The sequence below is a fragment of the Urocampus carinirostris genome, chromosome 1 (assembly GCF_059441175.1).
Source record: "Urocampus carinirostris isolate Australia breed hairy pipefish chromosome 1, RoL_Ucar_1.0, whole genome shotgun sequence".
Taxonomy (NCBI): Eukaryota; Metazoa; Chordata; class Actinopteri; order Syngnathiformes; family Syngnathidae; genus Urocampus; species Urocampus carinirostris.
The window spans coordinates 14,386,176-14,400,944 of NC_142349.1; the positions used below are offsets into that span (position 1 = coordinate 14,386,176).

Consider the following 14,769-nt stretch of genomic DNA (forward strand, 5'->3'; position numbering starts at 1 on the left):
ATGGGCAAACCGCTTTTCATATCTAAATGTATTCTGAAGAAAATTCTATGGATTTTAATTTTGACTACAATTATTATTTAGTTTTATTGGACAACGGCACAGCAGCTGGGTGGTTAGCGTGCACCCCCACGGTGCAAAGGTCCAGGGTTTTTATCCAGCTACCAGCCTTTCTGTGAGGAGTTTGCATGTTCTTCCCATGGCTGTGTGGGTTTCCTCCGAGCACTCCAGTCTCCTCCCACATTCCTAAAACATGGCAAGGCAGGTTAATTGGTCGGTCCAAATTGTCCTTTGGTGTGGATGAGAGTGTGAGCGGTTTGTGTCTGTGTGCCATGCAACTGGCTGGCAACCAGTTCAGAGTGTCCCCTGCCGACTGCCCTAGGTCAGCTGGGATGGGCTCCAGCACCCCTGTGACCCGAGTGTGGATAAATGGTGTGGATAATGGATGGATGGATTATTAGAAATGGTGACCATGAGAACTTTGCAGTTCCAGCCTTCACTCATTTTTGTGTCCAGCCATGAAAATCAGCCAGCAAACTCAAGGGAACGTTTGTACAGCACCTTGCAAAAGTCCTTGCGGTTTTCTGTTAGCGTAGGATGAAAATGGTGTAAATCAGAAAAGGACCGCTCCAAATACAGTCCAGACGCAAAACCAAACCCCCAAAAGGATGAAATAAAGTAGTTTATTCTACCGCATATAAGAAATGCATGTACTTGCAATTCAGCTCACAAGGACCTTGACAGAGACTGCAATAATGGTTTAATCTACAGGGAGTGCAGAATTATTAGGCAAATGAGTATTTTGACCACATCATCCTCTTTATGCATGTTGTCTTACTCCAAGCTGTATAGGCTCGAAAGCCTACTACCAATTAAGCATATCAGGTGATGTGCATCTCTGTAATGAGAAGGGGTGTGGTCTAATGACATCAACACCCTATATCAGGTGTGCATAATTATTAGGCAACTTCCTTTCCTTTGGCAAAATGGGTCAGAAGAGGGACTTGACAGGCTCTGAAAAGTCAAAAATAGTGAGATATCTTGCAGAGGGATGCAGCACTCTTAAAATTGCCAAGCTTCTGAAGCGTGATCATCGAACAATCAAGCGTTACATTCAAAATAGTCAACAGGGTCGCAAGAAGCGTGTAGAAAAAGGCGCAAAATAACTGCCCGTGAACTGAGAAAAGTCAAGCGTACAGCTGCCAAGATGCCACTTGCCACCAGTTTTGCCATATTTCAGAGCTGCAACATCACTGGAGTGCCCAAAAGCACAAGGTGTGCAATACTCAGAGACATGGCCAAGGTAAGAAAGGCTGAAAAACGACCACCACTGAACAAGACACACAAGCTGAAACGTCAAGACTGGGCCAAGAAAAATCTCAAGACGGATTTTTCTAAGGTTTTATGGACTGATGAAATGAGAGTGAGTCTTGATGGGCCAGATGGATGGGCCCGTGGCTGGATCGGTAAAGGGCAGAGAGCTCCAGTCCGCCTCAGACGCCAGCAAGGTGGAGGTGGGGTACTGGTATGGGCTGGTATCATCAAAGATGAGCTTGTGGGGCCTTTTTGGGTTGAGGATGGACTCAAGCTCAACTCCCAGTCCTACTGCCAGTTTCTGGAAGACACCTTCTTCAAGCAGTGGTACAGGAAGAAGTCCGCATCCTTCAAGAAAAACATGATTTTCATGCAAGACAACGCTCCATCACACGCATCCAAGTACTCCACAGCGTGGCTGGCAAGAAAGGGTCTAAAAGAAGAAAAACTAATGACATGGCCTCCTTGTTCACCTGATCTGAACCCCATAGAGAACCTGTGGTCCCTCATCAAATGTGAGATTTACAAGGAGGGAAAACAGTACACCTCTCTGAACAGTGTCTGGGAGGCTGTGGTTGCTGCTGCACGCAATGTTGATCGTGAACAGATCAAAGCACTGACAGAATCCATGGATGGCAGGCTTTTGAGTGTCCTTGCAAAGAAAGGTGGCTATATTGGTCACTGATTTGTTTTTGTTTTGTTTTTGAATGTCAGAAATGTATATTTGTGAATGTTGAGCTGTTATATTGGTTTCCCTGATGAAAATAAATAATTGAAATGGGTATACATTTGTTTTTTGTTAAGTTGCCTAATAATTATGCACAATAATAGTCACCTGCACACACAGATATCCTCCTAAAATAGCTAAAACTAAAAAAGCCCCACTCCAACTTCCAAAATATTCAGCTTTGATATTAATGAGACTTTTGGGTTCATTAAGAACATGGTTGTTGTTCAATAATAAAATTAATCCTCAAAAATACAACTTGCCTAATAATTCTGCACTCCCTGTAGAAGTTGGCGTCAGTGGTACAGTCTGGACCTTCAAGAAAAAAAGGTACTGTATAAAGGGTTTTCTTTTCTCCTATTTTTGAACAAATAACTACTCTATCGTCGAATAATAAAAAACGTGGGGACTGTTTAGTTAAACAGAACGCAGAACCCAATGCTCAATGCTAATATGTGAAGTGGCGTAACCGTGAAAAGTAAACCGCGTGATAGCAGAGATTACCATGATTGAATTTGAAAACGTTTTTTTGTTAGAAATGACTCCCAGTGTGACTACAAGTCAAGGAAATCATTTGGACAGACAGTGCGGTCGACGTGACTCGACTTTGCAAATCCGATGCTGACGAAGTGCGACGTAAAAGGAAGTGTCGCATATTTCCAAATGTCTGAATCAGCAATGTGCTTGTGTTTGTTGTGTACATGTGTGTGGAAAGAGACAGAGTGAAGGCACAATGAGGAAGTCTATTGGTGTTGGTTGTCGTGTGGTAATGCAATTGTACACGCTATTGTCAGACAACCTCAAGTGACCATAGAAGACGCTATGGATTCTGACTGACTTGTGTACCATTTTTTCTGGACTATAAGTCGTAGTTCTTTTCATATTTGGGCCTAGAGTGCAATTTATTCTGTGGTGCCACTTATGACTCACAAGTTATGAGTGAAATTTTTTACACATTGTTGTATAATATCACAGGTTATTTTCACACTAAAACTTATTTGTGAAATTATTAACATATTATTTTATCACTTTGCATCTATTTTCACACCAAATGTTATGTGTGAAATTATTAACACATTATTTTATCATTCCACGTGTTATTGTCACAACATGCTGCAAGGGGGCGCTCAAGGCCTGTGTTGATAATTTCAACATAGCCGGAATTTTTAAAAACAAATATGTAGGAATGAGTGGTTAGCGTGTTTGCTCATTATGGGATCAAATCTAGCTACCAGCCTTTCTGTGCGGAGTTTGCATGTCCTTCCCGTGCTTGTGTGGGTTTCCTCTGGGCACTCCGGTTTCCTCCACATTCCAAAAACATGCATGTAGGGTTAATTGTCCAGATAGTCCCTGGGTGTGAATGAGCGAGGGAGTTGTTAGTCTCCATGTTTCCCCTGCGACTGGCTGGCAACGGTTCAGGGTATCCCCTGCCCACTCCCCGAAGACAGCTGTGATGGGCTCTAGCACCCCGCGACCCTACTAAGGATAAGCGGTGCAGATAATGGATGGATGGAGAAGGGCTGAACAAAAAAGGCACAGAAAAGAAAATTACAAGCATGCATGCATATGCTGTCTGATTGCATGTTTTGACTCAATGTTTGTGTTCAGATATGCAATGCTTAGTGAGTTTCTTCTTATGCAATTGTACGTCGACAATTAGTTAGGGCAAGTTGTTACTTTAAAGGGATTGTGTCGAATATTAGTACCTCGTTGTGGTACAATAAGCTTTTTCATACATCAATTTTCTTTGCCGCTTATGTTCACTAGGGTCGCAAGGGTGCTGGACCCTATCCCAGCCGTCTTCAGGCAGTGGGCAGAAAACACCTTGAACTTGTTGCCAGTCAGTCGCAGGGTATACAGAGACTACTCACTCACTTGCCCATTCACATCTAGGGACAATTTGAACCGACCAATGAACCTAACATGCATGTTTTTGCAATGTGGGAGGAAACCAGAGTGTCCGGAGGAAACTCACGCAGGCAAGGGGAAAACATGCAAACTCTGCCCCGGGAGGCTGCGGTAACTGGAATTGAATCCTGGACCTCTGCAGCCTGCGGCTGCGCGCTCAACACCCATCTGCCGTGCTGCACAAAGAACTTCAGTTAACTCAGTTAAAAAAAAGATTTGAACTCTAGGCTAAAATACATGGATTATCATCCATCCGTTTTCTGCGCCGCTTATCCTCAGTAAGGTCGCTGGGGTGCTGGAGCCCATCTCAGCCAAATTCAGGCAGTGGGCATAGGACACCCTGACCCTGTTGCCAGTCAGTCCCTGGGCACACATGGAGACTGACAACTCACTTGCTCATTCACACCAAGGGACAATTTGAACCGACCAATTAACCTGAGAAGCATGGTTTGGGAATGTAGGCGCAAACCAAAGTAACCAAGGAGAACATGCAAAACCCACACAAGAAGGCTGGATGTTGTATTAGAAACCATGACTTCAAAACAGTTCCGCAGGCAAGCTGACTACTCAGCCTTCGTGCCGCTATTAATTATGACACCAATGTCTGTTTTCATAAAAATTAATACAAATACAAACCAAAGAACGTGAGTTAGAAATCCGATATGCCTTTCTGCCTTGATGACAGATGAATACCAGGGTAGTTTGCCCATCGAAATGTGCCAAAAACACAATGTGCATCAGCAGAAGGAAAACAGCTTTCAAATTGAGACCTCTAGCGGTAAAACTCCATAATTGCGGGTAAGCCATCTCTTAGGCTGTAGAAATCAATAGTTGTCCATCACCAGTGTGGACATAAAACATTAAAAAAATGTTTTACCTGTAATAAAGACACTGCACATATTGTAATATCTCTTCATTTAAAAATATTTTTAGGTGTCTGATCGTTTGGTGAGCCTGACTGCTTACAATTTAAGGTCAAATATAAGGTTCTTGTATGTATTTTCATGATTTTATTCTATTTTATGCTATCTTATAAACATGCCAGGCTGTACTTGCCCAAGACACACCACAGGAAGTGGTGTGTCTATGGCTCTACTGTTTCAGTGGTGTGTCTATGGCTCTACTGTTTTAGAGTTTAAGAACTGTGATGTATATAATTTTTTTAGATGCATGAATTTGAATATTTGCTAATAAAAGAGAAGTTAATAATGACTATTGAAGATATGATTGTTATTATTAGCATTATTTTGAAAATACAGTCAATTATTATTTAAGTATTTTGCATAAATTTAAAATGTTTCCAGATACAATTGGTTTATTGAAAATCAATTTATTTTTTACATTTTATTAATTAAATGAGCAAAACAATCCACTATGTGCTACGTAAGCCATTTTTGTTTAGGATACTACCTCATTTTAATTTATCTTCCGAACCACTTATCTTCCCCAGAGTCTTGGGGACATTCTCATTTTGCTAGTAAAAAGAGATAAAATAACTTAAAATAAGAAAAACTATATTTTAAACTGAAACCAATTCATTTTTCTTAAGTATTAGCTTTTTGCATGTTAAATGAACTCGAAATAGAATAACTTTACAATTATCCCTCATTTTTCACTGGGTTTACGTTTCAGAAAGAGAGGCAAAATCTGTCAAGTAAATACCTTTTTTAAAATTACTATACAATTAGGTCCTTTATTATACACTGAAACCACAGAACAAGCATTTGTTTCAAAAGTTCTGTAAAAAGCAGTGGTCTCAAACTGGCCAATGTGGAGCCCCCTTGCCGTAATATGGATGTTTAACATAAGAGTTTGCTATGGATGTTGCCTGGGAAGTAGTAGATCATCACTGCAGTTGAACTGAAGCTTAAGACAGTGGATGCATCTGGCCAATAACTTTCAGCGAGTTTCTCCTTGCGTTTGATCTGCTCGGCTATGATTATAAAACACAACTTGGCTGTAGTTACTTCTTCATACGTCACAGGAGTTAAATGTTACGATACATAATTTTGCAAAAAGCCAGGTTCAGAACAATTAATGTTGAGAAAATCATAGGTTAGAATCTCATTTATGATAATTCCATTTTTCAACTCACATTTGTAATTTTTCCTGTTTGATAGATTGATTAGTTCTCTCCTCAAAACATTTTGGTGTTTTTAGAACTTATTTTCTAAAGCGAGAGATAAAAAAAGAGGTTTGAAAACAAGGGTATACTGGGATTTTCTTGTGGAAAACTGGATGTGGCTGTCATGATTACTCATTGCACTCATCTGTGCCTGCTCGTTTGGCACGAGCGGCTGCTAGTTGCCTGATTGATTGCCCTCCTATTTATACCAAGTAATCCAGTCACTCCTTGTCAGTCCGTCAGCGAACTTCTGCATACGCAAGGCCAGCACTTTGACTCTGGCTCCCGTCGGTCCCGTCATCATCTGTATCCTACTCGTCTGTTCCTGATTTCCCGTTTGTCTCCGGCTATTGACCCGTTTTTGACCACCGACAACGCTCTGATCTCCCGCTCTGGCTATCGACCCGTTTTTCCCAATTGACCACGCTCTAATCTCCCACCCCAGCTAACGACCTGTTCTTGACCACCAACCACGCTCTGATCTACCGCTCCGGCTATCCACCCGTTTTTCCCATTTGACCACGCTCCGATCTCCCGCCCCTGCAAATCCACTCACTTCTGCATTCCGATCACGCTCCGATCCCGTGAGCCGCTTGCTTCCCCTGTCCAGCGAGGACCCGATCGCTGGCGTTTGTTTCCTCCATATCCCAATAAACTTTTGTGTGAAACGTTGCACGTTTGGGTCTACCACTTTTTCTGGTTCTGACAGTGGCCTAACCTTATCCAGACCCATGGCCCGGCGGCCCTAAAGAATACAGTTTTTATTTTTTAGAAATTTATTTTTTAGAATTCTATTTATCTACCTTGGTCATATCCTTCAAGAGGGGTTACCGACAGCAAGACAAACACATATACAAAAATGAAAAAAAATTAAAAAAGGAAAAAGTAGCAAAAAACACAAAATGGCCAAATAGGTTAAGCACTTCAGCACCCGAGTTGGTCAGGCTTTCGTCCCTCCAGATGAAACGTGACACAAGAAAGTGGCCATGTCACCCGGGTCAGGGTGAAACAACACACTCTTCTGTTTAACAGCAGGGCCCGACAGCTTTCACTGGTTTACTCCTGCCGCATCATACAGGTGCCATGCCCATCCCTTAGAATACGTCCAAACATCCCACTATCCTTTTACAACACCTCTCCACTCATTCCTATCATCAATAAGAGCTCTAGCTTCCACTACATTTAGACCTCTTTCTTGTAGTGCACTCATAACACCATCCATCCACGTCAATCGCGGCCTTCCTCTTGGTCTCCTTCCATTTATTTCTGCTTTGTAGATCCTCTTCAACATTCGCTCCTCATCCATCCTGTCCATGTGTCCAAACCAACCGAGTACTCTCTTTTCCACACGCTTGCTCAGTTCCACAACTACTCCAGTTCTTTAGAAATGACTTCTATTAAATAATAAAAAGCGGGGAGACTGTTTGGCCAATCAGAATGCAGAACACAATGCAAGATACTGTATAAAGTAAACCGTGTTATCAGTCTTGCCACATTGTCAATCTGGTCTGTAGTTATGACAACCGACAGAGTTCACTGTTGACTACAATTTGCTCTGCAGCTTTTGCGACTCCCCCAATTTATGCATCGTTGTTGGACGCTTGAAGGCAAGTGACACATTCAGACACAAGGCAAAGTCCTCTAAAATGACCAGAAGGGCAATTATCTGACACTGCTATGCGGAATGCAATCGTGTGAATGCAGGGGATTGTTTTCACAGCTTGCCACACCGCTAACTTTCTTGCCCTCCTGAGCAAGCAGCAACAAGCTCTTTTACCCTTGGGTTGCAAGTCTTCCATACGTCGTTGTTTCTTGCTCTCCCAATTCACTCACGACTCGGGGAAAACGGTCACGATGTCCTGAATTCTAGATGTCCTTTAAATGAGGGAGGAAGATGTTCTGATGTACCAGGCTGCCGGAACCAACCTGGACTTCCAGATGGAGCAGTATGTCTATAAGAGAAAAATCGATGGTGTATAAATCATTAATCCTTGAAAGACCTGGGTGAAGTTGCTGCTGGCTGCAAGGGCCATTGTGGCTATTGAACACTCAGCTGATGTTTGTGTCATCTCCCTCAGGAGCACTGGACAGCGAGCAGTGTTGACGTTTGGGCCTTAATGAGCCACTGGGAAAGTAAAAATGAATAAATGGTACATTTCAAAATTAAACCCCTGACCGAAAAATACAGAAAACCAATACGAATAGTGCAACTCTTGTTTGAAAGATTGAGAAAATTCCCTCACAGTGCCATGCAAAGGTAAGATCAAAGTGTAGTCAAGCTCACCAGAAACAGCCATTGGTTAATGATGCTTTTGTTTATCTGGATGCCCACCAGCATTTAGTAATTTTTGAGTTTGCTCCGTCCACTCCATGCATCGGCCCGGTATTGCAGGATCTCTGGGAACGCGCACTGATCGCTTCTTGGCCTTTTGGCTAGGATCTTGGCTTAGCCTCTTGGCTAGGAGCGAGTGTCCCGGCCTGTTTGCTTTGAAGTGTATCATGATTTGACTGATAATGGATAATGGGTAATGAAAAATGGACAATAAACTAAACACAATCTTGAAAAGAAACCAATTACATTCAACATCTTAGATCGTGGAAACATATATATCTTTTAATAGTACGTGTTTAAAAAATATTGCCCCCCTTTGATTTGATACTTTGTACAACCTCCTTTTGCTGCAATCACAGGCACACTTGTTTTGGGGTAGGTTGCTCTAGGTTTTGCACAACTTGAAACATAAATATTTGCTCATTCTTCCTGACAAAATAGTTCAAGTTACTTAGGGTTTGATGGTGATTGTTTGTGCACAATATTTTTCAGATCTTTTCACTAATGCTTTGTAGGATTGAGGTTTGGTAATTTCACTTGTTTGCTTGCCGATTTCATTTATTTTTGGGTGAAAATGGTAAAAGTAAGGAAAAGACTGTTTCAAATACAGTCCAAATGCCAACCCAAACCCCCCAAAAAGATGAAAAAGGAAGAGTTTATTCAAACGCATCTAAGAAATTCACATACTTGCACGTGCAAAAAAAGGAATTTGACAGAAGCCTAAATGTTGATTGTAGCCAGAAGATGGCTTCAGTAAGTAGAATAATTAGAAGTTTCGGACACCACCTTAAAGTTGCTCAAAATTAGTTCAACGTTCACTGTAGAGCGCAAAAAAAAATGCCATAATTTAGCAGAATTGTTTATATTTTATTCGTTTCGCGGATAAAACAATATCCCCCAAAACCTGTCATTTTTCTTCTTTTTCCCTCTTTTTTCCTTTTATTTTTTTGTGTTTCTTTTTTTCTATGCCTTTTTTTTCTTCATTCTCCTCACTTTTTTACTTTTTTTTCTTTACCTTTGTCTTCTTTTGTTTCTCCTTCTCTCATGATTACTTATGTGACCCCGACCACGCTTTGCTCTCCCAGTCCCGGATACAGACCAGTTTTTCCGTTCCTGACACCGCCATCGCTCGCTACGGAAGATCCACTTCCGTGTTCGAATAACAATCCGAGTACGAGAGCGACTTGCTTCACGCGTCCATTGAGCTGCCCTTCCTCTTTCTTTCAATAAAATTGTGAGAAAACGTCACACGATTGGGTCTACCTTGTGTGCTGGTCCTGACACCTTCTGCTTATCAACATAATTTTTTCTCTAATATATAATTTTCCCTAACTTTTCCTTAGTTGTCCTTTCTTTTTCCTAGCTTTTTCTTTCTTTTTTCCTGCTTTTTCTTTCTTTCTTCTTTTTCCCTTTATTTAATTATTAGTATTTCTGTGTGTCTTTTTCATTTTTTTTTCTTGTCTTTTTTTTTTTTTTTTTGCTTTATTTTCCCGTGTTTTAAAGCAATTTCCTGCATAATGTTGCAAAATAATTGGTAATATAGTGATCAAATAAACAAAAACAATCTGAAAAAGTGTTTGGGAGCCAAAAGATCTGGCTCTTTTTAGTGAGCCGAGACAAAAGAGCCGTTCTTTAAAAAGAGCCGAAATTCCAATCATTGGTGTGCAAACCTACTGCAAGTGTCAATCAAGCTACCCGCCCCCCACATAGACCAGCTGTCACGGCCCTCCCCAACCTCTTAGTTTGTGTGTCTCCGCGTGTGCGTGGGTAATTGTGTGCGTGTGTGAGTGCAGGAAACTGCACAAAACTGGGTTGAGAGGTGTGTCTGAGTGCGTCACCAGGCACCTTTATCCGAGTAACATGCGATTCTCTTCAAACTAAAATAACAACTACGTAGCTTTTTTTTTCATTTTTTTAGCTAAAAGTGTAACGTTTACAAATGAATATGTGTGTCAAATTTGTATTGCAATTTGAGTTTTATCAATCTCCCTTTTATACAAGTAACCAAACCCGCTGAATCTTTTACTGTGAAAGTATTAGCGGAAATGAAATGCTGTAGTTCACTTGTTTTTACAGTCGCGTCGTCTCACAGAGTAAAGCAAGAACAAGGGTGGACTTATCCTGAAGCTAAACAAGTCGAAATGGTCTTGTTCAACTAGATATAACCGACTTATACCATCAAAAAATATATTACCTTAAAACAGCCCAATATTTTAACTTTCGACCGTTTGAAAGTCTTGTTCGACTTCATTCTTGGACAAAAACGCAACACGCAGTCTACTCAACATGGTGTTAAAGTCCGAAGACGGCGTAGGTGAGTCAAACTTTAGAATTCCGTCACATTCCTATTTTTTTCGTAGTGTATCAATTCTGTGTGATGGACGATGGTATGGAAGTTTTAGCAAGCTTCTTTATTCCCCTGTTATGGCGTTTACTGAACTTTTCTGGGCCATGTACAGCTTATAAAAATGTTTTTAATTAAAAAAAATTAAAGGGACAGTGTGTATTATTTAGCGCTTCAAAGTCGCTAAACCCATTCTTTTAAATATTACTGAATGAAATAATACGCCAAATACATGAACTATGATAAAAACTTTATTTTTTTTAAAATACTCAAGGGTTGAGGATTTTTTATTTACTTTACACGAGTCTCACCCAGAGAGTGCCGACATGGTTTATGCCATCTTGCTGTTATGGTTACTCAAAAACCCAAAACCTTCCGAAAGGCCGGGCAAAAAATAAATAGGAAAAATGATGCAGTTTGGTCACTTTGACTATTTGTACTTGTATTGTACCTTTTGCTTTGTAGCACACTGTTCCAGGTGAAAAATGACACCCAGTAATAAAATAATACACGCTGTTCCTTTAAACTGTGTAAAAGGCTATTGTGTAGTATTGAGCGCCTCCTGGTAGTAAAAAAACATTTCTTAAAAATATTGATTTGAAAATAAGCCAATTATCATATAATGGTGCATTTTTTTTAAATATTTCGTGAGTTGAGAAATTTGTGTTTATTTTGCTTGACATGAGGCTCACTTAGAAAATCTTGCTGCTACGGGTAGCCTCCAAAAAATTGCGAAAGTTTGCGGAAGAAAATCAGCGGAAATATGGCGCGGTTTAATCACTTTGAGTCTCCGTACTTTGCATTCTTTCTTGCGCTTCGTAGCGCTTCTTTTCAGCTGCACTTCACAATACAGCAACATCTAGTGGTCAACTATTACAGTGTCCCTTCATAACAGCCTCCAAGCACAGATGCATATTTGGTTGCATAGTAAGTTATGGTGCAAGGATATGGATTGATGGAGTTTTCAAACCAAACATAAATGTAAGCTTGATCAATCATGTGATCTATACATTCATTTCCACATCATATCCCTGTAAAACTGTTGTTGTGATTAATAAAATTGCAATAACATGTAAATATTCAAAAAGTTGTAAAAGAAACAGAAAAAGTCGTAATGTGAACCAGGACACTCCTATGCTTACGTAAGAGTTTTGTACTGTAAAAATTGTAAATGTTCTGCATTTATATAGCGCTTTTCAAGTCAATAAAGACCTGCAATGATAGCAAGACGAGCGCTCCAACCTCCAAGGTAAAGCCGCCCATGTTTAGACCACTCTCGAAAAGAACTGATGTAAAGCACAGCAACTTTTTTCCTAGCAGTTACATTACCGCTTTTTTGAATAGTTTGTATTCAGCGTTGGCCAAGTTACTGAAAAAAAAGTGATTGGTTAGTTACTTGTAACTTGATTTAAAAACTAAGTGCGTTAACCCCCAGATTACTGACACCCAAAACTAGCACGTTGCTCTGACAGTAACTATGTAGTTACAAATTATCTAAATGATCACGTTGAAAAAGATCCCCTTAAAATTGCCACATCATAAAATAAATACAGTATAACGAAACGTGAGGTCCAACCTGTGTACCCGGTTAACCGTTCATATAGCTTGGACTGTGCAATTTTGAGAGCTTGCAAATTAACACAGCCGAGACACTGCATATCCAATTTGGTCTTTTGTCTTCAAACCCTCCAATATTTCTTTATTAATTTCTAGGTAATATTCAAGATTTTTTTTCTTCTTTTTCCAGGCGCGGTGGATAGCAAAAATACATTTACAAACATAAAGACCAAAATTCGGCACCCTCTTACCGTAATTTCTGTGCTCCCGTTGTCCCATTGATATAGTTGTTCCTGTATAAGCCACCCCCCTTCTCACATGCTGATTACTATTCGCTATAAGTGACACACAACTAGATATGTATGCGCATATAAACTGACCTTCTGATTTCGGTATTTTATTTTATAGGTGTAAATATGGCTTGGACGCGAGTATGTACGGTAGGAAGAGTATCAGAATATCAGTAGGGAGAAATTCTGTTCTGTCGTACTCTGCCTGAGACAGCGCCGCTGTAACTGTATTCAGTTGTATTTTGTAGGTATATATAAACATTTCACCCTTAGTTGTTTGTTGCAATCAGCGTTGTGTTGCTGGTGGAAAGAGGTTTTAATGTGACTTAATAAGGGAAGGAGAAAATGCCCAAATTCTGTGGACATTGTGAGTCACGATCTCTTTTTAAAAAGTAACCAGTTAAAGCACCATGTTGTGATTACAGTTGAGTTAAGGGCGGCAGGATTTTGGAAAAAAAATTGTGATGTTTCAGACCATCATTTCAGTTCAATGTGATTTCTGATTTGAAAAGAAAAGTGCATTTTCTGTGCTGTTTGTTTTATTATTATTTTTTTATTGGCATGCTTTCCCCTTGAGACAACGGCGTCCTCTTCTGGGGCGTTTGCCTCGCCTTTATTGGCTAGTGCTGTCAAAACCTTTGTCCGCCGCTGTTAAAACCCAAACAGTGACAATTCTGGTTGGCCAAAACACTCCATCACTCAAAAACATGGAACTATAAGTCCTTGAAAAAAAATGCTGTCTCTTGTGATTACACAATCGCATTACGTTACATTGCAATATCAATTACATTTCGGTTAATTGTGCAGCCCTAGTTGTTACAGAATGCTATCAACAATGCGTTACAGGATTCATTACAGAGAAAAGTACTTGCCTTTGTGGATCATGTTATTCCCTACACTGTTTGCAATTCAAAGTTTTGGTTCAATAATAAATATGCCTGTGTTTTAGGTGAGGTTAATTAGCCTCTGCTAACTGTGTGAACACTAATCGTATTAGCGTTTGTCTCCCTGTCTGATCCTGTTATGTGCTGCTGTTGCTTCTTTGTGATGCTCACAATGAGATTGGGAGAGCCTCTTTGCGGGCCACACAGCTGTTTTGCCTTATTTGTCTGTGCCGCATGATCGTGGGGTTTTGGGTGGGCCTCTGGATTTCGAAAAATCATAATGAATGGCTGCACCACAAGACGCCGTCACTAATACTCTGATGGTTCGATAATCAGTGCTGTACGACCACCGGCTTATTCATATGTTTTTGCATCAGTGGCCACCCTTTTTTCCACTCAATTCAGCGTTTTTACGATAATAATATCAGACGATTGTGTTTTCACACTTGTATGGTGTTACGAAAGAGCCATAATTTGTGCTGGGATGAATGTCAAATTACATGTTTAACTCATAAATATGGGGTTTCCCAGGTTTTTATCTCAAGTTTCAAACTTGCCCTCCGAAAAAACCCATTTTAAAGTCAAACTCTTGCCATCAAAACAACTGTCAACTTTCCATCAATGTTTCAAGTAATATTTTGCCAGTGGCGTAAATAGTAAAAATACACAAAAATCTACAGCTATATCAATATTTTTGTATTGCAATGACCTGTATTGTCTGTCCAACACAATTGTTTTAATAACTTGGGAAGACTTGGTACATATCGTTGTCTCACTTATTAGGACATGATATACTACAATATTTTCCCCTACCAAAATTGATATTTTGCAGAGTTAACTAGCCAATTAATAAGCTGAGTTAACAAAAGCACGGACAAGAATCTGAGTAACTTCTATTTAGGTCTTTTGACTTGAATAACTAAAAAATGACTTAAAGTTAAAACGTAACTGTTTTTGTAGTATCCTTTATATTTTAGTACAGTGTATAATTTTTCAAGTAATTAATAAATAAAAATTCAGTTTTTTACTTATTGAAAACGAATGTTCCTTAATGATTTTTGCATGACATTGTTATGAAGATACTGGTCTATGATAGGATGCTTAGCAGCTTTTGGACCTTGTGTGGGTTCAACAAAAAGTCATTTTTATAGGTGTAGTAAAGTAAAATTGCGTAAATATATATAAACCTTTCTCACATACTCTGGTTATTTTCCTGCTGTTGCATCATCATCATAGTAATGGGCATAATAGTGCATGCATTTTTAAAGTATCAGGGCAGCCAGTTTCATGT

At 39.9% G+C, this 14,769-nt stretch overlaps 1 protein-coding gene across 2 annotated transcripts in view; it reads left to right on the forward strand.

The window, feature by feature from the left end:
- Positions 1 to 14,769, forward strand: part of cyth1a (cytohesin 1a) — a 56,621-nt gene that overhangs the window by 13,206 nt on the left and 28,646 nt on the right. Inside the window, exon 1 of one of the 2 annotated variants that reach the window (XM_088327651.1) lies at positions 10,436 to 10,717. The exons of the other annotated variant lie outside the window; for it this stretch is intronic. Within the exon in view, the coding sequence (XP_088183777.1) occupies positions 10,690 to 10,717 (28 nt within the window). The 5' untranslated portion in view covers positions 10,436 to 10,689. Of the gene's footprint in view, positions 1 to 10,435; positions 10,718 to 14,769 lie in introns of those variants that run through there. 2 annotated transcript variants of the gene reach the window in all.